This window comes from Chiloscyllium punctatum, chromosome 2 (assembly GCF_047496795.1).
Source record: "Chiloscyllium punctatum isolate Juve2018m chromosome 2, sChiPun1.3, whole genome shotgun sequence".
Taxonomy (NCBI): domain Eukaryota; kingdom Metazoa; phylum Chordata; class Chondrichthyes; order Orectolobiformes; family Hemiscylliidae; genus Chiloscyllium; species Chiloscyllium punctatum.
In genome coordinates, this window is record NC_092740.1 from 23069621 (window position 1) to 23089057 (window position 19437).

General features: G+C 40.9%; 1 protein-coding gene across 2 annotated transcripts in view; it reads right to left on the reverse strand.

The window, feature by feature from the left end:
- Window positions 1–19437, reverse strand: part of glra3 (glycine receptor, alpha 3) — a 219130-nt gene that overhangs the window by 11294 nt on the left and 188399 nt on the right. Inside the window, exons 8-9 of one of the 2 annotated variants that reach the window (XM_072594580.1) lie at window positions 18915–19055; window positions 18284–18403 (exon numbers count right to left, since the gene is read on the reverse strand). In XM_072594580.1, the coding sequence (XP_072450681.1) occupies window positions 18284–18403; window positions 18915–19055 (261 nt within the window). The remainder of the gene's footprint in view (window positions 1–18283; window positions 18404–18914; window positions 19056–19437) is intronic. The other variant, XM_072594581.1, reaches the window with a different exon arrangement.

A 19437-nucleotide genomic window follows, 5' to 3' on the forward strand; every position in this document is an offset into this window, starting at 1 on the left:
CTATCCTTAATTACTCATGAACTGGTGGCTTGCCAGACCATTTCAGTTAAGATTCAACCACATTGCTATGGGTCTAGAGCTACATGTTGACCAGACCAGGGAAGGATGGTAGATTTCCTTATTAGCAAAGCCAGACCTTTTTTTTTAACAACAATGGTTACAGGTTTACTATCAGGCCAATTTCTTTTGAACAATTTGAGATTTTTATTGAACTCAGATTTCAACACTTTCCCAGACCATCAGCCCAGGGTTTTGGGATTCTAGTCCAATGACAATACCATTATGCCCACAACTTCCCTTTGTAAATCATTCCACTATATCTACAGGTGGCAGTAGGAAGTACAATAGATTATGCTAATCTTTACCAAATCATCAGGGAGGAAGGGGAAGAGTATGGTGGTTGAGTCACCCAGTAATGTTCCAGGAAACCTTCCACCATCTGGTTGGAGAGTGGACAGGGTGGGGAAATGACCTGTCGACCCTCACGTTCCTCCATTGGGATAGATGTTGGTACAAACAAGATGCAAAGGAAATAAACTAAATGTCAGCGGTAAAGGACGTGGAAATTGAAGTGCTGCTGTGGTATTTAATTACAAAGATATTAACATATCCTTCTGAATTCTACGTTATTTTAACATGCTCATTAAAATAACAGAAATAAATTCAGATCAAAGGCGTTATTATAACATACTGCGATTTCAATCCAAAAATCCTACTCACATGACCAGAGATTCTGGTACATTTCCAGATTCAGTGGCAACAGTTCTATGTTAATTTAAAATTAACCAGAATGAGGGCACAGCTGGTAACTAAGCTAAAATATGTGTCCCAAATGTGTTTAAATTAACTATTTTATCTTGAGGGAATGAATTAAAATAATTTAAATAAAATGACTGGCAGACATGTTCTGAGTTTTCCTATCTAACCTACTCTTACAATATTGTAGAATTGAATCCAGTTCCTGTCATGTTGCTGATCACAGCATAATAAACCATGTAAAGCACTTTTAACATGATAGCAAGTGCTTTTTTTTGTAAGAAATCAGTACCAACAGGCACACAAAACTAACAGCTCATGCAAAAACACAGAGGAGCTTCAGTCAGATGACAAAATGATTTGAGAGCATAAAATGAGTTAGTATTGACATCGAGACACTGAACAGGGACAAATACAGAATGTTCTAACACAGGGAATCTACCACATAGTTCACATTGTGTAAAAATCTCGTATTCCACTCCTCAAACCAGATACAATTCCAAGGTACCTCTCCTGTCATTACATAACAAAGTTGACCCCAATGTAGGGTTCAAATTACAATTAGTGATAATTTCAAATTGGAGCAGTTATTCTTTGATTTTTGTTTGTTCATGGGCTTAGATTTTAGGGAGCTGCTCACTGCTTTTATTTTGGGCTGCGGTTTTCTCAGAGAAAGCTACATCGCCCTCTAGTGACCCAAATGAAATAGTCCAGATGCTGAGGGAGGTAATGGGGGTAAAAAAAAATAACTTGGTCAGTGCTGGGGAGCATCTGAATGAGCTTTATGCTCAAATCATGTTGCAATGCCTTTAACTAGGAAGAAGTAACTTCATGAAAATTTTAGACACTGTGTGATTAATTTCATTGCACAACAGTATTCCAACTCACTTTATGAAGAGAAAGAAATAGACTAGGAACTTAAAAGAAATACTGTCAGATATCAACATGCAAATTTAGTGTGCTTGGGTGAGTTTTTTTTTATAGTTTACCAGAGAGAATAAGAGAATACTTGATTTACTTTGTGTACGAATTTAAGAAAATCCAAAGTGAGAAAAAGGTGTTTTAACTTTTCAAACCTCCTTCTATCCAAGGCATTGGTACACTTAACAAATTGAAACCCCAAAAAATTGTGGATGCTGGAAATCAGAAACAAAAACACAAATTGTTGGAAAAGCTCAGCAAGTCTGGCAGCATCTGTGGAGAGAAATCAGAGTTAGCATTCCAGGCTCACTGATACTTGCTCAGAAAGCAGTATTAATGTTTCAAGTCCAGTTCAGTTCTGAAGCAGGGTCACTGGACCTGAAACGTTAACTCTGCCTTCTTTCTACAGATGCTGCCAGACAGTTTGAGATTTTCCAGCAATTTCTGTTTTTGCACTCTGTGTACATAATTCGTCATGACCCCCCCCCCCCCCCCCCCCCACCCCCCACCCCCTACTCCACTCACTCACATGAACTGTTGGTCCCTTATTATAGGGAAGCACAAAACGGAATCTTTTGCAATCTCAGGATCGCCATGATTTAACAGGTATTGATCGATCCAGTTTTCTTTGAAGGCCGCCACATGATTTCAAATTAACTATCCTTTCTGCGAGTCTTTCAATATTGCATTTTGCAAATTCAAGAGCTCAGGGTTGCTTGGTCCCTTGCTGTTAATTTAAACATACACAAAGCTCTCCCCCACACTCATTAATTGAAGGTTGGAGCAAACCCTGAGAAATTTTTGTTCTTGGTTTATTCAACAGGAATGAATGAATCACTGAAGGAAAATGTAAAGGAATAACACATTCAATCTTGCTAATTCATTCTGAACCATGCTGCACGTTGTGATTCTGAGTAGGGGTAAAATGATGGAACTATTACCATTTCCAATGTCTGAACTCAATGATTATCAAAAAGGTTTTGAGTATAAGGCTGATGAAGTTTTACTGGAATTCAGTAGGGATTTGAGTCAGTACAGCTGGCTGCTGTATACTATGTACTGTTGTGAAGATGTGATATCTGAAACATTCTTTTTGGATTATTAAATGGATGTATGTCAATATATCATCTGAAAGGAACACTTTGCAGAACAAAGGTGACTGGTGGCAGCGAGGAAAAATGTTGCTTTTGTAAAGCTGCTCAATAGTAGCTACTGAGTCTACAATACTTTCAAGGCATGATCACATGACCGAGTTTGTGATTGTAATAGATCTGTTGGATCTAAACACGGAGATAATGCGCATGGAACAGCAGCATTTTCGGTCTCTTGTTTTCTTTAAAACTCCTTTGATCAAAGTGAGTGTGCTGAAAACCCACTGGAAGGGTTCATCACTGAAAGTGGAGGGTTTCTAAGGTAAATTTTGAGGTCTACACCACTGTCTCCAGAAGTTATTTCAATCACCATAACTGATCCAGGAAGACACCTGCCCCTCTGCCAACAGCTTATGTGCAAAATGACTTCAGTTACAGCCCAATATTTGGGCAATTTGTGAATAATTCTGTTTTGAGTGGGGTAGCTATATATTTGTGCACAGTGTAAAACCCTTGTGAACCTTGTTTGTATCTTTACTTGAGCAAGTTTTACTTGTGATAAACTTTTTTTATTTATTACTAAAGGAACTGTTTCTCACATTGAGCTGTATACAGTCTGATGTGTACATTCCAATATATACCAAAGAAAGGATATACTTTGCAAAACTTTGTAGCTATTACTGATTGCCCCCTCTGTGCCTGACTCTAAAAAAGACTTTACAAAAAGTTCAGTTTCCCATCTGTGCTGAAGATTAAGTTTCTCTCCATGTGTCTCTCTAAAATCCATTTCTCTGCTCTTTGACAGGAAGCAGAATTATTTAGAGGAAAAGGCTCAACATCTTCGTTAAAATACAGTAGAAATGACTGAGATGATTCTTTAATCTGTTTGTTAGTATCTTACAGCATTATGTTCAGGCAGATGAAAAACAATTTTAAAATCCCTTTCTCATCCATATGGTTGGTGTAAGGTCCTGTGTAAGAAACTCAAGGACTGTTTGACACATTTAACAAGATTAACACTATGAGGCAATTGTGTGATGGTGAGTATTGCTTCCACTGACTTTAATTGATTAATCTGACAATTAGCACCAGGGAAATGAGTTGATAATTGGGTCAAATACAAATTTGTCATTGCTATTCAACGCAATGTCAAACCATTAAGATTTTTATGGTCCTAAACCCAATTAATAGAACATAGAACATAGAACAATACAGCATAGAACAGGCCCTTCGGGCCACGATGTTGTGCCGAACATTTGTCCTAGCTTAAGCACCTATCCATGTACCTATCCAATTGCTGCTTAAAGGTCACCAATGATTCTGACTCTGCCACTCCCACAGGCAGCGCATTCCATGCCTCCACCACTCTCTGGGTAAAGAACCTACCCCTGACATCCCCCCCTATACCTTCCATCCTTCACCTTAAATTTATGTCCCCTTGTAACACTCTGTTGTACCCAGGGAAAAAGTCTCTGACTGTCTACTCTATCTATTCCCCTGATCATCTTATAAACCTCTATCAAGTCACCCCTCATCCTTCGCTGTTCCAATGAGAAAAGGCCTAGCACTCTCAACCTATCCTCATATGACCTATTCTCCATTCCAGGCAACATCCTGGTAAATATCCTCTGCACCCTCTCCAAAACTTCCACATCTTTCCTAAAATGAGGCGACCAGAACTGCACACAGTACTCCAAATGTGGCCTTACCAAGGTCCTATACAGCTGCAACATCACCTCACGACTCTTGAATTCAATCCCTTTGCTAATGAACGCTAATACACCATAGGCCTTCTTACAAGTTCTATCCACCTGAGAGGCAACTTTCAAAGATCTATGAACATAGACCCCAAGATCCCTCTGCTCCTCCACCTTACTAAGAACCCTACCATTAACCCTGTATTCTGCATTCTTATTTGTTCTTCCAAAATGGACAACCTCACACTTGACAGGGTTGAACTCCATCTGCCACTCCTCAGCCCAGCTCTGCATCATATCTAAGTCCCTTTGCAGCCAACAACAGCCCTCCTCACTATCCACAACTCCATCAATCTTCGTATCGTCAGCAAACTTACTGACCCACCCTTCGACTCCCTCTTCCAAGTCATTAATAAAAATTACAAACAGCAGAGGACCCCAGAACTGATCCCTGCGGAATTCCACTTGTAACTGGGCTCCAGGCTGAATATTTACCATCTACCACCACTCTCTGACTCCGACCAGTTAGCCAGTTCTCTATCCAACTGGCCAAACTTCCCATTATCCCATGCCTCCTGACTTTCCGCATAAGCCTACCATGGGGAACCTTATCAAATGCCTTACTAAAATCTATGTACACTACATCCACTGCTCTACCCTCATCCACATGCCTGGTCACCTCCTCAAAGAATTCAATAAGACTTGTAAGGCAAGACCTACCCCTCATAAATCCGTGCTGGCTGTCCCTAATCAAGCAGTGTCTTTCCAGATACTCATAAATCCTATCTTTCAGTACCCTTTCCACTACTTTGCCTACCACCGAAGTAAGACTAACTGGCCTGTAATTCCCGGGGTAATCCCTATTCCCTTTTTTGAACAGGGGCACAACTTTCGCCACTCTCCAGTCCCCTGGCACTGTCATTTGTTGTTAGATACGAGTTGGAGTCTTTCGATTTGATTTCCCTGGTATTGATTTCGAAAGAGATAAATTTAGCTGCAGTTCTCACTTTTAATTCCTTTGTTATTGAAATAATTTCTCAGCTGGTACCCCATTACCAAGTCACCCATTATTTACATGTGCATAGTACTTGACACTGGTCTAGCTTCCACAGAGCCAGCTCACAGAGTGAACAGAACCGCTGACATTCCTGTTTATATCTGTCAGCGAGGGTTCCCTGATTGAACCAGTTTAACAGCCCCAATCAGGGAACTCATATTTGAGAGGTCCACTTGGTTGACCTTGTTCCAATCACTACAGTCATCAAGAACATTTTTTCTTGCAACTTGCATCAAGCTTCCTTAAGAGCCATTCTGAAATTTGTTACTTCTACCAAGCTAGGAGCATAAAGGAGGCACCTCCAAATCTACAGCAGGTTCTGCGCCATCCAACTTGGAAGTATGTCAGTATTACTTCATGAATGCTGTATTGATGCAAGCTAAATAGAACTGGGAAAGAATCATCACAGCATAATTGGGGTAGTTCAACATGGTGGCACTCTCAGGGATAGTAAGGAATGGGCAAAATATGCCAGCCTCACCAGTGATGTCCACAGTCCAAGAATTAGATATTAAACCAGGTTGTGGTGAACCCTCTTGAAGGAGTAATTCACTAGCATTCATTCTAGAGGTTCAAAGAAAAGGGACTGTTATTTAGCTGAGGTGCTGAGGTTTTGTTAAATCTTGTGGAATCACAAAACAGTGGAACTTTCAAGAAAGGATGGGAATAAGCTGAATTGAATAAAGAATTACAAGTCTCAGCACACAGAGTTTCTGAATAACAGCACAAACAGGTCCAAATACACCTCTTCCCCATTGGTCTGATGGCATTCTGCTTGGAAACTGTCATAGATATTTTTACCCCAATACTCTGACTGCTCCCTGCAATGGACCACATCTCCTAGCATAGAATTGCCTATTTAATTCACAACAGAACTGCTGACACAGATGCAGCATTTTAAAAACTGTCACATTTCCTTATTCCATTGATCACAATGGAAAAGAATAATCATTTCTACTTTCGGATGAATCCTGTTTAGCAAGTTAACCTAAAGATACTTCATCTTGATGGACCAATAAAATTGAAATTGTTTGTCCATCGACCAAATAAAAATTCAAACCGAATTTTCCATGTTTATTCTAAGTTTAACAGCAGATACCTAATTATCTTAGTGACATAAATGTCTTTCAGTGATTTGCACAATCTGTTAATAGGTCAACAAACGTTAAGATGTGGGCTGTGAAAATTATGACATGTCAACACGAAAGCTACTCATCCAGATTCCACTGCCTGCAATTTAAGCAGCAATGTGAAGCCAATCATTTTAAACTGATTAGCACCTCACATAAAATAACAATGTGAAATTTCAGGAGGACATTATAAAGTTTCTGTCTATTGGTGCTCCATAGTGTGATACAAAAATCGCTATTTTATTCAATATCAGAAGAGAATGGGAAACTTGGCAATTCAGGCAAATGAAAAATGTATTTATTTTTATTCATTCTTTCATAGGATGGGGGTATCACTGGCCAGCCTGCAGTTATAGTCCACACTTATTGCCCAGATCTCACTTAAGAGTCAATCACATTGCTGTGGATCTAGATTCCCATTTAAGCCAGATCAGGTAAGGATGGCAGTTTCCTTTCTTAAAGGATATTAGTGAACCAGATTTTTTTTTTTCCTGACAATAATTTTATGGCTATCATTAGATTCATAATTACTGATTTTTAAAAAAAATCAAATGCAAGTTCTGCCATCTATCATGATAGAATTCAAAGCCAGGTCCCCAGAACATTACCTGTCTCTCAGGATTAACAACTCTGCTCTTAATACCACTGCTTCCTCCAATAAACTTAGGCTTATTGAACTTGCTTCAGAGGTTTTATTCAATTTCGATGGATACAAACTGTTAGAACTCATCTCTCATAGTAATAGTTTCAGTTTTGAGGACAGGTTCATAACGTGGTGTCTGGATTATGAAAATAATATCAGATGCTATAACGAGCACTGGATTTTATAAGGTTGTTATGGTTGAAATGGTATCCCTTCAGGTCAAGAGGAGGAATTTGGAGAGGAGGAATGCCCTACTATGAGATCTGATTAGATTCCCTACAGTATGGAAACAGGCCCTTCGGCCCAACAAGTTCACACCGACCCTCTGAAGAGTAACCCACCCAGACCCATTTCCCTGCCCTATACTTACTCTTGACTAATGCATCTAGCACTGTGGGCAATTTTAGCATGGCCAATTCATCTAACCTGTATATCTTTGGATTATGGGAGGAAACCGGAGCACCCTCACGCAGACATGAGGAGAATGTGCAAACTCCACGTAGACAGTTGCCCGAAGTCGGATACGAACTGGTCCGTGGCGCTGTGGGGCAGCAGTCCTAACCACTGAGCCACTATGGCGCCCAGACACAAGCCCATCTAGCATCATGGTAGAGACAAGACCATTTGAGCTGCCTGTCATGGTGACAGACACTCAAATTAGAATTAATGGAAAGTAAGATGCACATTATAACACCTGGAGGAGGAGGTGACTCTTCCTGTAGCAAGATTACAGGCCCTCAGAGTCAGACAGGTTTCAGAAAGGTGACTCACGAGTGCTGTCATGCTTGGTAGAAGAAAGTGACCGTTTTGGGGTTAATCATGAAGTGCTGGTGAGAACTGATATTGTCTCTGAAGAAACAAGTCTGGTGGAGAGTTAAAGGCCAAGGAGTCATCAGATTGCCATGCCACACGCAACCATGTTTAGAAGATTGAGGGAAGAAAATTTGTTTTAAAAGATTGATGGAAGATTCACCCTGGGGTGTGGCAGAAAGAAGAGAGTCTGTTAAAGCAGGGGGAGAGCTTGGCACTTTATGCACAAGATATAATTTGTGCCGTGAGTATACTATAATGCATAAATAAGGCCTGAGGCTTTCAACTATATTACAAATTTAATAGATAGTACTTTTTTTCTCTAATTTAATGCATTAGCTTCCTCTTAAGTAAGGTTTCAATGTTGATTTTCATTTGTTTGTCATAATGAAAGTCTTAAGGTCTGAAATATTGCTATGCGATCTTTTGTATTAATCACTGAAACTCATCTCTTTTTGAAAGTTATTGAACTCTACAGCAATCATAAAAATTAAAAGTGGTCACTCTTTTGAAACTGGGCATTATTTTCCTCACCAAACTGACAAGCCTCATTCAATAAAATTAGATGCTGCAATCCAGAGATGAGAGGATAGAGTCAGATATGTCCAACCTATCATGAGGATGGTTAATCTTTTCCACAGGTGTTTGCTATAGATGCCAATACAAAATGGAATAGAACTTCTACTGCTGTCACCAATGACCAATAAATGTTTAACCCTTTAAATGTCATGATCATGGGAGAGAATGGAAAATAACTGATAGTGAAACCTCTGGTTCTTAAAATGACAACTTGATTGTGTTTTCAAATGAGGTTGAACCTATTCCAGATTAATAGCGCTCTTGCATATCTATCTCTCACTACATCTGCAGTGACACTTGATAGATTATAATTGATTACAAGCTGATAGGGGAATCACATTCCCTAACATTTTTCAGAGCAAGCTGGCACTCAGTGCCTGGCTCAGACATGGGCATTAGGAAGGGTGAGTGGATGTGGGCGTCCAGAAATAACTGACCTTGCTGTGCAAGGCAGTGTTGCATGTAGTTGGTGGAATTCTGACACCATATTCAGATAGCTCTTTGACAGCCGACTGCACGGGTACACACAGCTAGCCTGCTGTCATTGTTTCACTATGTATCACATGTGAGAGCAATTTTTCTTTGTTAACTTGACATGCAGCATGAAGATGCTGGGCAGAGGATGCAATAGCTTAAGAAGGTGAGGCAGAGAAGGAGTGCAACTTTCTGAAGCCCCAGATGAAATGCCAGATGCTGCATTTTGGGAAAACAAATCATAGCAGGACTTATACACTTAATGATAAGGTCCTAGGGAGGGTTGCTGAAAATGAGACCTTGGAGTGCAGGTTCATAGCTTCTTGAAAGTAGACTTGCAGGTAGATAGGATGGTGAAGAAGGCATTTGGTATGCTTTCCTTTATTGGTCAGAGTATTGAGTACAGGAGTTGGGAGGTCACGTTGCAGCTGTACAGGACATTGGTTAAGCCACTTTTGGAATATTGCATGCAATTCCGGTCTCCTAACTATCAGAAAATTGTTGTGAAACCTGAAAGTGTTCAGAAATGATTTAGAGTCATAGAGTCATAGAGAGTTATAGCATGGAAACAGACCCTTCGGTTCAACTCGTCCATGCCGACCAGATATCCCAATCCAATCTAGTCCCACCCGCCAGCACCCGGTCCATATCCCTCCAAACCCTTCCTATTCATATACCCACCCAACTGCCTCTTAAATGTTGCAATTGTACCAGCCTCCACTACATCCTCTGGCAGCTCATTCCATACACGTATCACCCTCTGTGTGAAAACGTTGCCCCGTGGGTCTCTTTTATATCATTCCCCTCTCACCCTAAACCTATGCCCTCTAGTTCTGGACTCTCCAACCCCAGGGAAAAGACTTTACCTATTTGCCCTATCCATGCCCCTTGTAATTTTGTAAACCTCTATAAGGTCACCCCTCAGCCTCCAACGCTCTAGCAAAAACAGCCCCAGCCTGTTCAGCCTCTCCCTATAGCTCAAATCCTCCAACCCTGTCAACATTCTTATAAATCTTTTCTGAACCCTTTCAAGTTTCACAACGTTTTTCCGATAGGAAGGAGACCAGAATTGCATGCAATATTCCAACAGTGGCCTCACCAATGTCCTGTACAGCCGCAACATGACCTCCTAACTCCTGTACTCAATACTCTGACCAAGAAAGGAAAGCATACCAAACGCCTTCTTCACTATCCTATCTACCTGCCACTCCACTTTCAAGGAGCTGTGAACCTGCACTCCATGGCCTCTTTGTTCAGCAACAATCCCTAAGACCTTACCATTAAGTGTATAAATCCTGCTAAGATTTGCTTTCCCAAAATGCAGCACCTTGCATTTATCTGAATTAAACTCCATCTACCACTTCTCAGCCCATTGGCCCATCTGTTGTAATCTGAGGTAACCCTCTTCGCTGTCCACTACACCTCCAATTTTGGTGTCATCGACAAACTTACTAACTGTACCTCTTATGCTCGCATCCAAATCATTTATGTAAATGACAAGAAGTAGAGGACCCAGCACCGATCCTTGTGGCACTCCACTGGTCACAGGCCTTCAGTTTGAAAAACAACCCTTCACCACCACCCTCTGTCTTCTACCTTTGAGCCAGTTCTGTATCCAAATGGCTATTTCTCCCTGTATTCTGTGAGATCTAACCTTGCTAATCAGTCTCCCATGGGGAACCTTGTCGAATGCCTTACTGAAGTCCATATAGATCACATCTAGCACTCTGCCCTCATCAATCCTTTTTGATACTTCCTCAAAAAACTCAATCAAGTTTGTGAGACATGATTTCCCACGCACAAAGCCATGTTGACTATCTTTAATCAGTCCTTCCTTTCCAATACATGTGCATCCTGTCCCTCAGGATTCCCTCCAACAACTTGCCCACCACTGACGTCAGGCTCACTGGTCTATAGTTCCCTGGCTTGTCCTTACCACCCTTCTAAAACAGTGGCACCACGTTAGCCAACCTCCAGTCTTCTGGCACCTCACCTGTGACTATCGATGATACAATTATCTCAGCAAGAGGCCCAGCAATCACTTCTCTAGCTTCCCACAGAGATCTCAGGTACATCTGATCAGGTCCTGGGGATTTATCCACCTTTACCCGTTTCATGACATCCAGCACTTTCTCCTCTGTAATATGAACATTTTGCAAAGTGTCACCATCTACTTCCCTACAGTCTATGTCTTCCATATCCTTTTCCACGATAAATACTGATGCAATATACTCATTTAGTATCTCCCCTATTTTCAGTGGCACCACACAAAGGCTGCCTTGCTGATCTTTGAGGGGCCCTTCATTCTCCCTAGTTACCCTTTTGTCCTTAATGCATTTATAAAAACTCTTTGGATTCTCCTTAATTATATTTGCCATAGCTATCTCGTGTCCCCTTTTTGCCCTCCTGATTTCCCTCTTAAGTATACTCCTACTTTCTTTATACTCTAAGGATTCACTCGATCTATCCTGTCCATACCTGACATATGCTTCCTTCTTTTTCTTAACCAAACCCTCAATTTCTTTAGTCATCCAGCATTCCCTATACCTATCAGCCTTCCCTTTCACCCTGACAGGAATATACTTTCTCTGGATTCTCATTATCCCATTTCTGAAGGCTTCCCATTTTCCAGCCGTCCCTTTACCTGCGACCATCTGCTCCCAATCAGCTTTTGAAAGTTCTTGCCTAATACCGTCAAAATTGGCCTTTCTCCAATTTAGAACTTCAACTTTTAGATCTGATCTATCCTTTTCCATCATTATTTTAAATTTACAAGGATGTTGCCAGGTTTGGAGGATTTGAGCTATAGGGAGAGGTTGACTAGGCTGGGTCTGTTTTCCCTGCAGCGGCGGACGCTGAGGGGTGACCTTATAGAGGGGTGACCTGAAAAGAACGATAAGGAGGAGTATAGAGTCATAGAGATGTAAGCACAGAAACTGACCCTTCGGTCTAACTCGTCCATGCCTACCAGATATCCTAACCTAATCTAGCCCAATTTGCCAGCACTTGACCCATATCCCTCTCAACCCTTCCTATTCCTATAGTCATCCAGGTTCCTTTTAAATGTTGTAATTGTACTAGCCTCCACCACCTCCTCTAGCAGCTCTTTCCATACACGCACCACCCTCTGTATCAAAAAGTTGTCCCTAAGGTCCATTTTATATTTTTCCCCTTCAGCCTAAACCTATGCCCTCTAGTTCTGGTCTCCCCCACCTCAGGGAAAAGACCTTGCTTATTCAGCCTATCCATGTCCCTCATGATTTTATAAAGCTCGATAAGGTCATCCCTCAGCCTCCGACCATCCAGGGTCCTCCTGTGAGAGTAGGACACCTTCAAGAACCCAAAGGCCCTCCTCATAACAACCTCATCTCAGCCAAAAGTGTCACCCATTCACCGAGTGGATGCTGTAATGGGGGTGAGCAGTGATGAGTTGGAACTAGTCTTTTTATTTACCTGTGGGACATGGGCATGGCTTGTTGGCCAACCCTAGCCATTCTTGAACTGAGTGGCTTACTGAGCCATTTCAGCGGGCAATGAAGAGTCAAACAAATTGCTGTGGATCTAGAGTCACCTGTAGTCAAGACCAGGTGATGGTGACAGATTTCCATCCCTAGAGGACATTAGTGAGTCAGATGAGCTTTTCCTGACAATTGGCAATAGACTCATACTGATCAGTAGATTCTTAATTCTAGATTTACTTGTTTTAATGGAATTCAAGTTCCACCATGTACTGTGGTGGGATTCGAAGCCTGATCCCCCAGGACAGGAGCTGAGTTTCTGGATTAATCGTTTAGTGATAATGCCACTAGGCCAACTCCTCCCTATCAAGAAAGCAGTGAGATTCAGGGAAGGGTGCATCCTGGAGAAATGGATGTGAAGATGCAGCCATCTCTCTACAGAAAGCGGATAGGAGACAGGGCACAGTTTTCTTGGGTGTTCACTTAAAAGAGAGTGTCCTGGAGAGTGTTAACCAAGATTTAGAACATTTTACAGGGTTGAGTGTGGAGCCCACAGCTCTGATCTGTAGCTGCAGTTTGGAAAGCATTGCAGGGATGAGTGTGAATTATGGTTGGTGTATTCAGGGGCTGCAGTAGGTCCCCAGGTTAGAAATGGCTGGAGTTGCCTGCTCCACAAAAGCACGCTTAAATAAAAACGTGTTGATAGGAGACATATTGGAGGACACCATTATTTGATGTTTTCCAGTCCACAGCTCAATCAGGGACTCCAATCTCTGGGGACTTTCACAGCTGATGACTAATGTGGGAGTAGGTAGTGATAGGAGAGGACAGTGGGTCCCATTTCTGGGGAAAAATGGGAGGGCAGTGGTTGTCTGTCTTTGGGACAGAAGTCTTTGACCATTTTTGTCAGAAGCATATGGTGTTTTGGCTTTCATTGAGTTTCAGAGGGGGATTGAGTTTCAGAGCTGTGAGATCTTGTTGCAGCTCTATAAAGCTTTGGTTAGAATACTGGAATACTGTGTCCAGTTCTGGTCGCCCTATTATAGGAAAGATGTGGATACTTTGGGGAGAGTTCAGAGGAGGTTTACCAGGATGCTGCCTGGAATGGAGGGCTTACCTTACGAAGAGAGGTTGACTCAGCTCAGACTTTTTTCATTGGAAAAAAGAAGGAAGAGAGGGGACCTAACTGAGGTGTACAAGATAATGAGAGGCATAGATAGAGTTGATAGCCAGAGACTTTTTCCCAGAGCAGAAATTGTTAACACGAGGGGTCATAGTTGTCAGCTGTTTGGCGGAAAGTATAGAGGGGATGTTAGAAGGTTCTTTATGCAGAGAGTTGTGAGAGTATGGAATGCGTTGCCAGCAGCAGTTGTGGAAGCGAGGTCATTGGGGATATTTAAGAGACTGCTGGACATGCACATGGTCACAGAAATTTGAGGGTTCGTACATTAGGTTTACCTTACATGAGGATCAATGGTCGGCACAACATCGTGGGCTGAAGGGCCTATTCTGTGCTGTACTGTTCTATGTTCTATGTTCTAAGCTTGATATGCACTTTATTCCGTGAAACCTGGTTTGCATTTTACCATGAAAATATTAACGTTGCCTCTGGTTTGTTATAAGATAGTGATCACAGCTGCACAAGAAAGGTATTGTAATTGGTGTTCCTTAATTCAGGTGATGATAGTTGGCATATACATATTGGGGAAAATGTGAATTTAAAAACCTTTGAGTTTAATATTTCCATTCCATACCCACATACTGACCAATTATTTCTTAACTCCTTATTATTTCTTAACTCACAAGTAGAAGGTGTGGTCAGCAAACTCTGTATCAGAAAGGCTCATAATTATTTGACAACTCAACATCTGTCAGAATCAAAGTACAGGGGCAAGCACCTATGATGTGGGCATTAATTTGGATGATCAAAATAATCCAGTGGTTGCAGAAAGAATGTGGATTGGCAGGCCCTAACTTGAACCCTGGTACTAAAGATCAGGACGACCATCAAATGACATATACACGTCATCTAGTTGCGTTGGACTAGATGACGTGTATATGTCATTTTACCGAACAAAGAATTTAAAAAGCGGAGAGAAGAAACTGTTGCATAGCTGCCTCGAAACTGTGAGTGAAACACTAGTGAAAATGAAAGCAATGAGCAGATTAGACCCCAAAGAAAATAGGAGTTTGTGCCGTAGAAATAGTTTATTGAATGCATTGGTAGTGTTTCGTTATCATTTTTATCATTTTTAACACATCAATTCTGCCCAGATGCGCTTTACTTTAAGCCTGTAAAACCATTAGATGTGGGGCTGTTTGAAGTGATAGGTCACAATTGAAGGGCAAATAGGAATTGGAAAAATATAGATGCTTGCCAGCAATATCCATATCCCATGGACGAATTTTTTAACAGTTTTGTTTATGAAGAATAAGTCTAACAGTCCTCAAAATGGTTAATTTTCAATTTGGAACTTTAACCTGATTAGGTGACTTGAATCCTATCGTAGGGGCGGCATGGTGGCACAGTGGTTAGCACTGTGGCCTCACAGCACCAGGGATCAGGGTTTGATTTCAACCTTGGGTGACTTTCTGCGTGGAGTTTGCACCTGCACCCCGTGTCTGCGTGCTCTGATTTCCTCCCACAATCTAAAGATGCACAGGTTAGGTGAATTGGCCATGCTAAATTGCTCATAGTGTTCAGGGTTGTGTAGGTTAGGTGCATTAGTCAGCGGTTAATGTAGAGTAATGGGAATGGGGTTGGGTGGAATACTCTTTGGGATGAATACAGGCCAAAGGGTCTGTTTCCATGCTGTAGGGATTCTAATTCTAATGTTCTAATTATCTTTAACACCATTTACATTTTTTTCATCTTATTTTTTCTTTTCCTGAAGCTAAATCCATTTTGTCTACTTTTGACTTTGAAAGTGTCAGAAATTAATTACTTCTATTTCTTTATCCTCTGGAGTGAGGGGTGGGGATGTAGGGGTACTTGGATTTTCATGGAGTTGGCTAATCCCAGAAATCCATTAGAATGTTGATACAGTTAAGCCTCATGGATAACATTTGCTTGACTAACATTTCTGTCTGTCTGAACATTTTCTTTAAATTTCACAATGTATATTTACACCAGATGTTTCAAGTGCTTGCAGTTTCTGGAATCAATACTTTCAATATTCTGGTTAATTGACACTTTTATTGAGCTGTAGTAAGGGCAATTTTTATGAATGAATGACTGGTTCTTTGAAGATTTAAAAAAAACATTTTATTTCATGATATAGGTTCTCTGCTTCGAAACAGTGTACAAATTAATTTAATGGGCACAGAGGAGCCATAGCTTGGCATAGGTAACCTGAGCAACCATGGGGTCAGGGGTTGCAAAGGCTTGGTAGCAGCGGCAGAGGCATGAAAAGGTGGGTGATGGAGGTGAGCTGGCATAGATGAGATACAGCAAGAATGTAGGAGTGAGTATTGAGTGCCTTCCTATTATAACTGGAATGAAGTACCAAAGCACAAAAATGGGTCTTTGAAGCAGCCAACTTTTGCACCCAATAACTCCTGGGATTGCCTCTTTGTCCTGTGGGTGGCATGCTCAATTCCAGCATTAACCTGCTGGTCAGAGCTACATTCTCTGAAGTTGGTTCTGCAAAGCTAGAAATGTTCCCAACTCCCACTAGCTGCCTTGAGATTGAAAATACGATCCAAAGAATTGACTCCTATAGATCCACTGAATCATCTTCTTCAATAAGGAATGTTGAATGGGCATTTGTATGTGTTGACCAGGTTATCTCCCATTTATTGTCTTCTTCTAAAATAGAACTGTGGCCTGCCAAGGCATCACATGGAATATGGTGCAATATGGATTTGAGATCAGCCATGATTGCATTAATGACAGAGCAAGTTAGAAGGTCCATTTGGTTTTCTCCCGACCCTGCTTCTTATGTTTCTTTGTTGGCATGTTGCTTAGTTTGGAGGATGGTAGTGTCTACTCCCTGGCCTCATTGCATTGTATCCATCACTTGGGGGAACAGATTTCACACCCCAAGGACTCCTCATGATCATGCTTTTATAGATTCATGGAGTGATAAAGTAATGCAGCATGGAAACAGACCCTCTGGTCTGACTCATCCATGCTGACCAGGTTTCCCAAAATAAACTCATCCCATTTGCCTGCATTTGATCCATATCCTTCTAAACCTTTCCTACCCATATACCTGTCTTTTAAATGTTGCAACTGTACACGCATCTGCCACTTCCACTGACAGTTCATTTCACATATGAACCACCCTCTGTGTGAAAATGTTGTCCCTCAGGTCTCTTTTAAAACTTTCCTCTCTCACCTTAAATCTATGGTCTCTAGTTTTTAACTCCCCTATGCTGCGGAAGAGACCTTCACTATTCACCTTATCTATACCTCTCATGATTTTACAAGCCTCGAAAAGGTCATCCCTCAACCCCCTGTGCTTCAGAGAAAACAACACCAGACTATCCAGTTTCATCTTGAAATTCAAACCCTCAGAGCTGAAATATCCTGATCTTATATTCTATTTTTCCATTTTCTTGATAGTGTTACAGCCTATAGCAATTAATAAGGTTTTCATTGACTTTAGCAACTTCCCTGCCTGTGAACCACTTGCACGTGTGCAATAATCCACAAATTACTTGATTTAAAGTCTGACGTGTTGAATAGCTGATAGAAATTAGCAGAAATGGGTTGTTTAAGAGGCCCATCTTAGTGCTTTTCGACTTCATTCCAGTTATAAATAAAAAAGACCAGCTCTATAACCTGTGCTTCACAAACCTGCCATGTAGGATCTGTGTCAGCTCACTACACTCACCCTCCATGGCCCCTTTTACCCTCCATGCCAATCTAAACTCCTGCAAGCCCTGACCCATTATACTAAACATGCCAGTCTAAAGGTTCTCCAGACCCATTTAACCACTTTACACTGCGTATAGGAACAATGAACCCCTATAGTGACAAGGAATGTCTTGAAAGAAACATTCAATCATCCCTATAGTCAAGTTTAGAGCTTCTTTAACAAATTTTAAATACTTTTAAATATTTAAAATGAAGAATTTCTTTCTTCCTTCACTCATTTCTATCAGCATGATTTTTAAAAATCTTTCCTTTCAGTGCTGAATATAATTGTAGATATTCCCTGAATTGCCCCCAACCCTGAAACAAAATGCATGCATTAATTAAATAAAGCACAGGCAACTCCTAATATTTCAATGTGAAGAAATTGCATTTGAGATCAATTCTGTACATACTAGATTTTAACTTAACTCTGACAAGGGACTATGTTGGAGATATTGAACTTTGCCCTGCCAAGAATTTCCACTGACTTCTGATCTAAATTTGTTTCGCAGTTCACCAATGTCAAAATAATGTGTTTCTCGAGTGGGAAAATATTCAATTCAACTTAGCTTTGTTTGCTGTTTGTAAACTTTCTTTTTTAGGGGAGATTAAATATGATCTAAATAGATGTTTTAACAAGACAGGTACCTTAAGATGAGACTACGTTTTACAACATATGAACAGTAAACAGACTACAAGGGGTGAAAGTTCCTACTTGATACAGACATGAGGTTAAACAAACGGACAACTCCTCTATTTATCACTGTTTATCACATAACAAACGGGACATCTGCTTGTTATTTTACCCCAAAATTTGAACTGTAGATTTGAGCCAAAGTCCCGTATATTGGTTCGCTGCTTCTCAAGCCATTGTTACGTCGTATCGTTTCTATGTTTTCATTTCCATCAAGCACCCCCTCAATATTCTTTCATCAAAATGGTTCAGCAAAGAAGGGAAACAAAAAAGTACTCTATTAAGATAAAATACAGGCACAACTACAAGGGCGTCAATGTCCTCAACATTTTAAAAATATTTCCAGTTCTATGAATTACACAAGATAAAATGTTACTTGTGACAAAAGTCATAGTTCAAGTCATTAATTTTGGGTATTTTATATCAGACTTTACACCAATGTTTCCTATAAATCACTAGCACTTGTTTTTGAATGTGTTGTATTTTAATATCCCTCCCAAGAGAAGTTCTAGTTTTGTTTGGAATTTGGTGCAATAGGGAATGCAAGAATGAAAGATGCAATCTTAATGTGGGTCGTGCCATCAACAGTGCAGGTCTTGTCCTTGCAAGTGTGCTCTGGTTGGATACTTCGCTGGTGCTAGGAGTATTGAACGATCAAGATGGTGAGATATCAGAAAGTATTGCAGCCAGCAGCTACAGTATGCAACCTTAACCAGCTTCAATTTAAGAAGATGGTTTCTGACCTTCCGTTTCCTCTTCCGTAGTCGGAGTAGCTCTTTGTGCTGTCTTGACACAAAATTCACAGCTGCATACTCCAGGAGGGCAGAGAACACAAACAGCAGACAGACGGCCATCCAGATATCGATGGCCTTGACATAGGACACCTGCAGTGAAAAGGGTGAAAGGTTAGCTTTCTACAAAGTTAGCAGTGGCAGAATAGGCCATAGTCAGAATTCCAGGCCATGATTCAATTATAAAGGAGGCAACCTTACCTGCAACAAAACTGTCCTAAAATTAATGAACTATGAATTTAAAAAATGAGATTTTTTGGTCAATGTTTCCTATAGCTCTACAAACGTTTGAATTCTCAGCCCTTCACACATTGGCCTCTTGTGCACCCTCCTGTTTTAATCACTCTGCCATTACAGGCTGCATATCCAGCCTCCTTGATTCTAAACCCAGGAATTTGATCCATAAACTTCTGAATTGCTCTATTACCTTGTCCTCCAGTGAGCTGCCCCTGAAACCTGACTCAACGAACAAGGT